Consider the following 12,165-nt stretch of genomic DNA (forward strand, 5'->3'; position numbering starts at 1 on the left):
ATTCAACAGTATAAACATCTGCTAACAGTTGCCAGGCTGAGAAACAGCAGAATTAAGTATTCATTTTATACAGCAAGTTGAAATAGGAGTCAGGAAAAGAAGTCTAAAACCTCACAGTTTCTTCACAGCAAATGCATCTGGCAAGATCAAAGGCAGAGAGCAAGCACTGCCCTCCTACCAGGCAAGTTCTTTCATGGATTACGTTGTGATTTAGAGTGGACTTTGTTCCGTCAGACGTGGTGTGTTCCTTCAAGATCAAAGAAAGAAATTTGGGATACATCTCTGCTGATGCTCGGAGCGCTACCACCGAGCCAGCACTGATCCTCAGCCAGCCTGAGCCACTCGGGTTCCTCACCCTGTCTCCACCGTATCAACAGTTACATCTCCAAAAAACACAACAAACAGGTACATATCAAACTAACACAGAAGATGAGCGTGGCAGTTAGGAAACATCTCCATTTCGAACACAAGCCATGTACGCCTGCCACCTTCCCTGCGGAATGTGACTTGTACAGAGGATGAGAACGCTGCTGGAAGTTGTAGGAACCGACCACCTTTTGTGTCACTAAAGCCAAATAGTCCAGCATTCAGGAACAGAACCTCTTCCTCACTCTAAAAATTAAATAACTGCAACCACTTTATGTAAATACACAGTCGTTTTGTTTTTGGTTTGTGCTTCCAGGGAGTAGTGGAATCATATTTTCAAGTGCATCCATAAAGCTGCATTTCTGAAAGAGATTATTTCTTTATCTGACCAAAACTTCTAAGGACAATACTGAATCATTTTCACTGCTGGAGTTCAGCATCACAGGCAGCAAAACTTGTGAAACATTCCCTAATGCCCAGAGGGGAAAACTGCAGACAGCTCAGATCAAAATTTTGTGATGTCTGACACCATTAGTGAGTGATAATGAGCAGCTCTCGAGATCATGCAGAAATTACTAATATTCAATTCTAAAAACAAAAAAAAAAAAAAACCAACAAAAAAACCTCCTTGTGGCTTAGTCCAGATAAGTTTTTCTAAGCCATGGACAACTGCAGCTCAGAGTGCTCCTGCTTTGCCTAACACGGCACACACAGCAGTGATGACAAAGGTGATCCGTACCACCTTCTGACAGAGCTCCTCTCCACCTGGCAGCTACCTGGTCTCCAGCACAGAGGGACAACTGAGCAGAGAGCGCCTCTTGTTTCCTTATCAGCAGCTGCAGAGAAGAGAAAGGCAGCTGAGAGCCTTCCTGCTCACGGTGCTCCCTTCAATGGCCAAAAGGAGGTTGAGGCATCTGCCAGAGGAGAGAACCAAGTGGCAGAAAAGGCCTGGGACACTGAACTACCTTTCCCAAAAAGCTACTCTCCCTACATGAAAATAATATTGAGAGCATAAGCATATAGAGGCACCGAAGTGTCCCAGCACAACACATAAGCAAAGTTCCCAATTTTTATTTACATACGCAAAACTCTTTAAAGATCATTAAAATTGCCAACGGGATATTCAAAAGCTTGGAAAAACCCAAATTAACAGTGCTCGCGAGGGTTGGTCACCAGGAATGTTGTCATGTTGTGGAGAACACAGCCAGTACAAGGACCAAAAACAAATCTGGAAAAAGACCCCATAGGTCTGAGCATCCAAAGTAAACCTACAGAACTGGGTATGAGGGCTGAGAACATTCATTCGTAACTGCGAAAGAAAAAAAGAGGATCAGCACACGCTTCACTTCAAATCCTGACCTTCTCAGACACATCACGCACCCTTCAGCTCCCACACCACGGCCGTGCCCACAGCGATGGCGGGTCCCGGCTCTCGGCTCTTACCTGCTTGGGTCTTACTGGGATGATGCTGTCCTCCCGGCCCTGGCTGTGGGGGAGGACTCGCCCCTGCTGGCCCAGTGCCTTGCGCCGGGCTGCTGCTGCTGCTCAGAGTCCCGGTGGGCAGCGGCTGCCCTCTCTTTAAGAGCTGCTTCTGTTCTTGCTGGCGGAAGCGTGGAGGCACCTCGCGGGGCAGGTAGCGGGACGCGGCTGGCTGCTGCCCGTTAGCAGATGCACGCTTGCCATTGCTGCTGTTGGTGATAGTGCTGGTGGAAGTACTGGTACCGGTACCGGCAGGTTGGGGCTGGCTTAAACTGGTCTTAATAGGTTCTGGCACTGTGGAAGAAAATGATAATAATCATCACCATCATTTAATATCGAGGAAAAATAGCTTTTCTAAGATTTGGGATGACCTCATGGCAGCCTTTCAATACCTAAAGGGAGCCTGCAAACAGGAGGGGAATCAACTCTTTGAAAGGGTTGATAACTGCAGGACAAGGGGAAATGGTTTGAAGTTCAGAGAGAGAAGATTGAGGTTGGATGTCAGGGGGAAGTTCTTTACTGTGAGAGTGGTGAGGTGCTGGAACAGCTGCCCAGGGAGGCTGTGGATGCCCCGTCCCTGGAGGTGTTTGAGGCCAGACTGGATGGGGCCCTGGGCAGCCTGGTCTAGCATTAAATGTGGAGGTTGGTGGCCCTGCATGTGGCAGGGGTTGGAGATTCATGATCCTTGAGGTTCCTTCCAACCCAAAGCATTCTGTGATTTCTAAGATGTCTAACAGTACTTACCCCAAAAGAGGAAATAGGAACCCAACAAACAAGAGGATGATAGAAAAGGCTGCTGCTGCTCTCAAACCACGTAAGGAAAATTGATTACTGAATGAGACCTGGGCTCAAAAGAGCTCACAGGGCTCTTTTTTTTAAAGCTGAGAGTGATGGTGATGGTGAAGCAGCAGCATGCTGGGAAATGCGAAGTTTAGAACGTGAATTGAAAAGAAGCGTGCACTACAGCAGGGGGAATTCTAGGTAGTAAAAGCCAAGATTGATCTTCAGGATTAATTTTCTTTACTTCTGCTTTACTCGATGTAGATTCAGACAGATGTGCACACACTCTGTGACTATACTGATGCGTCAATCTGTTCTATTCAAGAATTATAGTACAAAATATGTCATCATACTTAAAGATGCGGGGTGCATGTTTTCAAAAGTTATGATTAAAAATCTGATCATAATTATTTCCTTTAATTAGAAAGAGTGACTAAGCAGCACAACTCCCATGCCTCAACAGCTCTATTTCTGGAGGATCCTCCCTCATCCTGTCTCACAGAAGACCATCAGGGTGTGCACCACCCTGAGGAGCAGGAGCATCACCCCTGCGTGCTGCTATGCAGCACAACACCTGCTTCTCTGCAACAACACTTCCCATTTCTAACCTGACACTGACAAATCCAAACACATCTCAGCACTTTATTCGAGCTGCACGCATGCACCAATGCAGGTGACTGTGCACAAGGACAAGCAGCCTGCAGCATCGCTTCCCCACGTATCACAAGTGACCAAAGGCAGGCCATCTCATCTACACTGAGCAACGCTCAGCTTATGTTTGCAAAATGGATTCAGAAGTGTAAAACATGAATGTTATTTCTAACAGTCAGCACTACTTCTCCAGGACAAATTCTTTCCCATCGTTACTTGCAGTGCCAACTCCTCGTGGTGCAACCACAGGCTGAGCAGTGCAGGGGGCAGGCTGAAACGAGGCACTCGTGAGCCAGGTTTACATTGCAGAGAAATAAATGTACGCAGCTGTTTGTAGGTACTTCAGCACAAGATTAACGCAAGCTTTTCTGCAATCTTTTAAGCTTTAAACCTCTAAACATGCGACATACTGTCTTAACTACTCCATTTCCACAGTTTTAACCTCTACTTTACTACCAGGACAACATACAATGTCCAATAAGCACCACTGGAACTAAAACAGCATTCAGTTTTAAAAACGAGGATAAATTCTGGTTATTCTCTACTTGTGCAAGGCACGTTGCCTGTTGCAGTGCTGGAACCTTTTACTCCTTGCTGTAACAAATTTCTGGGTGGGTTAAAGCAGGTGGAGAAGGGCAGAGATGCAACAAGTACTGATGGAGCAGAGCTCCTTTAAAGGGAACAATAACACATCTCCTCTGCAGCACCCACTGCCCTTTGGTTTTACACTTTGAGCAGTGAGGTTGCAAACATTAACCCTCTGAAGTACCTATGGGCACTATGAACTCCATGCAGTATCACTGCCTGCCATCACAGCCGGCCCTCAGACAACTGTGCCAGGAACCAAAGCTGGCGTGTGGTTCAGGACCCAAATCCCTGCTTCCCCAATGCCCGCTCCTGCTTTGTTTGCCTTGCTTTGATGAGTCAAAGGAATAACTGATAGAGAACTGCTTTTTATGTCGTTGAACAAAGCAACATCCCCGTTTCATTTGGGAGATGGAGAACGCAAACAGAGAAATGAGAGCTGGGGGCTATTTGTTTATGTATTCTGAGACAGTGTTTACCAACACCGAAATCTCACGTGCTCAGTCCTCCTGAAAGACAAATGTGTGCTCCGAGGATGCTGGGGAGAAAACAGCCCCACGGCAAAGGTGGGAGAGCGGTGCCTGCTCTGCTCTTTTGTCAGCGGAATTAAAACCATTACGTGGCACAGCGCCAACAGCAGAGCCCGAATTCGCCTGGCCGTGGATTTTCTTAAGGAACATTAATGAATTGGAAACACATTTGGAAGATGGAGATGGGCTGGTTTTTATGAAGTATTATATTCTTAGTGCGATAGGGATAAATGCCAGCTGATAACTTCAAATAGGCACGTATATAAAACACATCTCCAATCCAAGCCACAGAAGACATGCCAATTTTTGCTTTAATGTGAACTGAAGTTGTTACACCACAGAGGTGTGGCCAGAGAAACCCAGTTTCAGCCTCACAATGTTTCCCTCTCAATATCTGAATGGAGATGAGAGAACAAAGACAATCCAAGTACCAAGCAAGCCCTACGTTACAGAACGACATCCCTGCCTGTTAATGGCACTGGTTTTTCTAAGCAGCTCAGCAAAGTGCTTTCGCTCCATGCACCAAAATCTCTGTCAGCCTGGTGAGATGGAAGGCACCCCTGCAAGAACCCCATGCACACAATGGTGGTCGCTGGAAAGCAACTGCTGGATGACCCCAGCAGCAGGAAATAAAGCACCAGCAATGCAGAAAAGGCTCTGTTCCATATTCCAGCTTCAGATCAGCCCGTTCACATGATATAATATATGGAGAGTATCTGTTACAAAGACAATGCAATGACTGTCCTCTTCCAAAAAACTCCACGCGTATTTATAAGCCATCTCTCCAGCAATGTTTAAGCAGCAATTTCCATTCGACATGCATTGAGGAACACCGACTGCTCAAAGCACCCGTACAGATTTACTAATTATTAATTGCCATGAGGCGTTTGCTGCTCTGAGAGCTCCCCTACAAACACAGCCGCCTCCCTTCCTGCAGGCTGTGCTGAGGAGGGCTGCCCCGTGCCCAACACAGCCCCACGCACACAGTGCTGTGCATGCGGGCATCTCAGCACCCCGCAGGGCCGCCCCTCTGCTGCTCACCTGGCAGCAATGCACTGCAACCACTGGTGTGACGGGCAACTGCTGGGAAGCTGGGAGCTGCAAGGCAGCCCTCAACCCAAGGCTGGGTTGGTCGGAAGGCTAAAAACGTTATTTTGAGGAGATGGCGGAAAGGAGTGAAAGCAAAGTGACTTTTTTTCCCCACCCCCATTAGAAGCACACAGTCAAAGAGCCAAAAGACCGAACTATAGAAACAATCTTGCCAAAATACAGTGAAAGGCATCAAATGAAAGCCTCCGAATCGCTTGCTGTCCCCATGTTTGTGATGGCTATCTGCTCATTCTGCAGCCGGAGAGCTGTACATACGCTAAACAATGGGCTTGCTTGTAATAATTATCAGCACTTAATGGTATCTAAACTTCTTAATCCAATTTCACCCAAACAAATCCAATAATTACTCCGCATGCTTTCTGATGATTACAATCTCGGGAATCCCGACCGCATAAAAAATTGTTATGTGCAATTGTAGGTGGATTTTATTAATATAATGAATAGGATCAGTCTAACAGATTTCAATTACAACAATAGCTTTTAAGTACGTTTCTGTGACATAAGAAAAGAACATGCATAAATGAAAGAAACTGGTTAAGCCACATAATACTGATTTACGGCAGCTTTTTCCTTTCATTCCCCTCATTAACATCTCTCTGCATTTCTGAATCCCGCTCTCCAGCTCCATCAAACTTGCATTTCTAAGGGCTTCCAGGAGCAGACATTCCAGAAGAGAAACGGTTAAGCCAGAAATGCATTCTTGGCTGCTACTGTGACAGGATTTATTTACAGCTTCTATTAAACACAGCAGCTCCATTACAAAGTGCTGCATGTGAGAGGAATTTTTGATTATACAATGCCAATGCCTCACTGCGTTAAACATATCATGCCAGCGTATTATTTTTTTTTTTCCTTCAGCAATTCGTTCAGGTCATTGTTTGATGGGTTTATGAATTCATTACAGGAAACAGATGGATCCCATAATTCAGAGCTATTCTCCCAGCCAATCATGTGGGCAATTTTTTTTTTCTCATCTCGCTCCCCCCTCCAAATCAACCTTAATGAAGCCACTTCCTCCATGCCCCATTCCCTGCACACAGCCGCTGCTGTGAGCTCTGCTGCTGGTCGGAGCAGCACCCAAACAGAGATGCACGGAGCACAGCGTCGAGCAGCACAGCAGGCAGCCCTGCTCAAGTCAGACAGAAAGGCAGAACTTACCCAACTGGGGGGGAGGCAAACAGAAAGCACTGAATGGTGCTGGGCAGAAACGGGCGTCCGATGGGTGAGAAATCCATTTTTACCTGATTCAAAAAGTCTTTTTTGTTGTTGTTTTCAGAAGGAAAAAAAAAAAAAATGTTGCCCCCCAATCTACTTTCAAAGGATGAATTTTCATTTAACAAATTACCTCCTTTGTCTACTAAGCGCTGGCATTTTTCATCCACAGTGACATCTACTGGCAAAAGCAAAGGTATTTCAGAAAACTTGCAGAAAACCTAATGCTTCTTAACATTTCTACACAAAAGTGGGCGCTTTCATGCCGTGTTCTTCCCCTCCCCCAGCACACAAACTTCTGGAAAAAAAAGAAACAAGAAAAGACAAACTGCAGAGCACGGCCCAATGCCAAAAGAAACAGCAGAACCTGCAAAAAGGCCAGAAGCAGAAGCTGCAGTCTGACAACGGAGCTCACAGCCGGGGTAAAAGGAAAAAGGTACCGCCTTATTAAGGCTCAGAACTTTAAGATCATTTCAGTTTAGTACTACTTCCTGAACACAACACTTATTGCATGCTAAGGAGAAATGAATGAAGTCTTCCAGGTGTAATTTCATCCCCCTCCCATTTTGTCTCCCTGCTGATTGTTGCACACCTCCTCCCACTTCACAGCATTCCTTCTCCCCTTCCTTCTGGGTTTAGCAGTGCTCCATTCCTCCTTTCTTATTCCTTCATCAGTTTTTTTTTTTTAAACAGGAAATTCTAGAGTCAGGATGGAAATTAACATGGAGAACATCTCTACCAACTGTTAGGGTTTCATCCTCAGTAACTCAGTTTTGCTCAACATGCTGGCAGCATGTTACCAAGGAAGCTCCATAGAGAGAACAGCTGTCCCAGCCCTCGCCCTGCTTTAGGCAGAGGAACACCAGGTTGGGTATCAGGAAACATTTCTTCCCAAGGATGCACTGCCAAGGTGTTCCAGAACCATGGAGATGTGGCACAGCAGGTTGGGGATCTTAAAGGTCTTTTCCAACCTTGGTGATTCCATGACGCAGCGGTGCTGAGCCTCCAGAAAGCAGCTGCAGCTCTACCATGTATACTAAGCGCAACGGAACACAAATGACTGTGAAGTTACTCAAGTCCCTCTTGCACACAGCATGCTTTATGAGAACAGACAGAGCTTACGATCCTGGAAAAGACAAAGAAATCAAAGCTCTGAACACACTGCTGACAGAGCTCTCCAGCCTTAAGGAACGGCGTTTGGCTTTGCTGAGGTCTCTGCTTTGGATGAATTCAAAAGCTCTGCAGCTCCGATTTTTTGCAGCCTGATCTGTTCATCTGAGCGCATTTCACAGGCTCCATCAAGATAGGAGCATAATTTATTCTAAAGCTATATTCAGACACAGAATAGTTGCGTCAAGTTAGCAGATAACTACCCACCATAAATTGATAGATATTAAATGCTGAAATGTATTTGTTATCTATTCAGTGGATTTCAATTCAGTCAAAAATTAATTCCTAATATAGATGCTGGAAAACCTCCTTTGAAAATATGTCATCCAGAAAGATTTTACAACCATCTGTGGGAAATCAATATTTTATGAGGGAATCATAATAACTTATAGGGCCCACAGTGACAAGCCGGTCGCAAATCACCTTCCCAAGAGTGAACTTCCATATTACTTCTTATAAATTAAAGGTTTTATTTTAATCTTCGTTCCTGGATCTGCTAGAACCATATAAATATTAAAGCAAGCTGGAAAGCATATTCCATTTGGTTGTATTTTGTGAGTTTTGAAGAACTAAACAGTCTTTTCTTAAAGATATATTGGCATTAGCAGTACTGTGGTTTGTTCCACACCTCCGGCACGCAGGGCAACCTGCACAGATCCACTGTGCTCATGTTAAGGATGTGCTGTGAGGGCTGAGCAGATGGCACAGGGAAGAAAAGGCACCCATCAGCCTCTGTCCTGCATCCAGCTGCACATCTCAGTGGTGTTTGTGCCTCGTGTGGTCAGAATCCAACACAAGTTTCTTAAGCTTTAAGTGGGAAGACCAACACGACCAACCTCATCAGCCTCGTTCCCTTAGGAAACCAGCCAAAAATACACGCAGCACAATTCGTTGATGAGAGCATTTTTCCCCACAGTTGTACCTAAAACGCCTCCAAAATGATGAATTTCTGCTGTTTTTGTAGAAGTTAATATTGATAAACTTCGTGCCAGTGAAGAGTGGGGCAATCTTTTTGGAAACTAAACTCTAACAATTAAATAAATGATGGCTTCACCCTTCCTTCTGGTGTGTCACCATCAACCCCAACTGCACATCTCAACTTTGTAATGGCTTCTGACATGGAATTATTATGTGATGCTGTCATAGGCAAATTGGAGAAATGTGAGCTAAATGCAAAATTGGCTGAAATATTCTCTGGGAGAATCAATGGTTTGCTGTCAAAACGAAAGCGTATTTCAGACAAGATTCCATCGGGACTTGATCTGAGCCTACGCTGCTCAACATTTCCATTAACAACGGCATGATGGACTAGAGAATATCCTTATTAAATCTGCAAATGGCACTAAGCTAGGGAGAAACAACATGGGGGTGATGAGATTGCTGTGGGACAGGATCAGAATTCTGATAAACTGCCGAGAAATCAGTGATAAACTGGAGAAGTGCTGTGAAAGAAAGCAGCTGCAATTTGGTAAGGAGAGCCACATTATCAAGCAGGAAGATTTAAATGCAGAACAGCGGGCATCTGACCCGTAGCAGATCTGCAGAAAAATACATTTAGGCAGATCACAGACTAAACTGAAGTTAAAAGGTCAGGCTTGTAGGAAAACAAGCATTGTAACTGCATAAATACCAAGCTACAAGGCTTAAAGTAACCCTTCCACATCTGTGGCACGTTACAGCCCTCACTAAGCAGTGCCAGTACTCGTGGTCAACCATCTCCATTCAAAGGAGAGCCTCCAAGGTCTGGAAGTGGCACAAAGAAACAGTCTGAAACCTCGAGACACCGACTGCCATGGCACTGCATGAGGGCAGCTGCTCAGTTCAGCAGACACTGTGCACACACTGCAAAAAATAAATACAGAGAAGAAATAACTTGTTTCATCACATGGTGAATAGGACAAGACTTGCTGGGTTTTAATTGCAGCCACAAAGGGTAAGGATTACATTGCTATCAACAAGGATCAGGAAGGACTACCTGCAGACTTGCTGCAGGAAGCTCCTAATAAAAACATGCATCCTTGCAAACCTCTGCACTCCAATACCAAACTTTGTTTCACTTCCTTACTCAGCACCTACACTTTGCTTTCATATCAGTATGCAGAGCGTGCCAAATATTTCTCTCAAGACGCAAAATCTATTTGTTTTATTGCTAGAAATGTGCATTTTTTAAAGCCTTTTTTTCCAACCCCACTCTACACTATTCTGGTTTGGCTGTGCATGCAGCACTCTTAGGAAGAATACTCACACTTTTAAGAGCTCCCAAGACTTTCCTTACTGCTCTCCTCCACGTTAGCACTGATTACAATTTTAATTTTAAATTCACGATTAATTAGCCGTGCCATTAAAAACGGTACAGCTAATTAGGTTGATACACTGTCACCAACAATAGATTGATAATCCAAAGCAAATACAATGCTATTTAGCATCAGATTCTTTCATGGCAAGACAAATCCTCGAGTGTTTATTGTAGGTTCTGAGCGCACACGCATGGTTTACCATGGCCTGGCTGATGAATGGATATTGGATCATATACATCAAGCCTCAAATTTAGAAGTCCAAGCCATGAATCAAAACCGAGTAATGGAACAGTTAAATTATCACAGCTACATTTCTTCAGGATGTGAACTGATAACAGATGGTAACTTTCAAGGCTTAACACTTGGTCTGCTTTCTTTCAAACAATATTTCTCCAATTTGCAGGCGACGTTAAGCAGTATTTATGGATTCACATAACTCCCAATTCCAGTATTCATCATGTCCATCTCTCTACTCTTGGTTTTGCTCACGGGAAAGCAAAGACAAATCAGTAAACAGATGCAGGGTGCCAGAAGCTGCTTCCCAGCCTGCTGTTCATCCCAAACAGCAAGCCCCCAGCACAGACATGCTTCATCCAGCACATCAGCATGCACTGACCTGGAATTCAGACTGCTGCAAACTCAATGCCCACCCAGAGAGCGGCACCATGTACGCTCTTCTCCCTCAACAACAAACTGACATTAGAAAGCCAGCTCGTCTACCTGGCTCTGTCTGTCCATCTCATCCATCTATGGCACTGCAGCCCCATCCGTAATGGCAGTCGTGGGCAGCAGTCAGCTCAAAGATGAATGACACAGTGCTAACCCCACTGCCAGTGCTGCTGGGAGAATCCCAGCCTTGTAATAACACATTAAATAGCTCCATACAGAGCTGCATAAGAATTCTGAGCACAAGTGGGAACTCGATCCTTCAATTTTAAGCTGTGTGCGTTTAATCTTATTAGACAATGTTTTACATATAGTTTTCATATTTAAAGGATTTTTAAAAAGCAAATTTACAAAAGGTGCAAAGTCATCACACCAGTAACATTCTTCCTTAATTCAATCACAGCCACTCCCAGACTGAATGGTAAATATCTTTTGCAGGAGCAATCTGCTCGTGGTTGTATCATTTGTACAAATAGATAACTATGACAATTTATAGTAACTGGTATATTTCTAAGTAATTAACAGCTGGAATAGCCTCCAAATTGATCAGTTTTCTGTACACAGGAGCCTAAAATTTCATTTCTATCTACAGTTCCCATGACCAAGCCCTGAGTCCTGCTAAAAGCCATGCAGAAAGCAGGGCAACGTGGTGGGCTGCTGCAGGTCAACATGTAGTCTGTGAACTAAGTAAGCTGAGACAAAAATCTTCAAATTAAATTAAATTTGGATGCTCGTGCTGTGTCACAAAGGCTGGATATGTTACAATATGTTATATTATCCGTACAGACAAGCTTGTACCAAATCTGTTGTGTCTTACACAGCACAGACCACTATACGCATGCACACACTTCTGTTTTGCAAACTAGGAATACAACTTCTCCAATGACTTATACTTTAGAGGCTGGAAGCATGAGGAAGGAGCTGCACTGGCATTTAGCTCCTTTTAGGCATTTCCATGTAGGCAGTTATCAACAGCTGCAGATCAGGTATCTGCAGGATGAGAGTTCAGCATGGTCAGGACATGACGTGTCGTTTTTATTGACACTGGCTGTGCTGCTGGAATCATGGGACTCTGCACACATGTCAGCCTGACTGTGTAAACACAAAGCTTTGGCTCTGCTGTCATGGACATTTATGGTACCAAATAAATATCTTAAGAGCTATACTAAAATAGTAACAAATTCGTGGGCGAGAGCAGGGTTTTAAATAAACCAGTAAAAAGACTCTGTAAGTTTGGCATAACCCTTTAAGTCCGTGTTTTATCACAAGAGAAGGCTTAAGAATAGCTCATGCTCCAGCCCTAGGGACAGCCAGGACCA

At 44.5% G+C, this 12,165-nt stretch overlaps 1 protein-coding gene across 1 annotated transcript in view; it reads right to left on the reverse strand.

Moving 5' to 3' along the window:
• The window catches only part of TNRC6C (trinucleotide repeat containing adaptor 6C), a gene marked incomplete at its 3' end in the record, with an annotated part of 85,269 nt that overhangs the window by 46,551 nt on the left and 26,553 nt on the right, over positions 1-12,165 (reverse strand). The window contains exon 4 of the mRNA XM_079544457.1: positions 1,810-2,139. Coding sequence (XP_079400583.1) covers positions 1,810-2,139 — 330 coding nt within the window. The remainder of the gene's footprint in view (positions 1-1,809; positions 2,140-12,165) is intronic.

Source organism: Tetrao urogallus (genome assembly GCF_951394365.1).
Source record: "Tetrao urogallus genome assembly, chromosome: 18".
Taxonomy (NCBI): Eukaryota; Metazoa; Chordata; class Aves; order Galliformes; family Phasianidae; genus Tetrao; species Tetrao urogallus.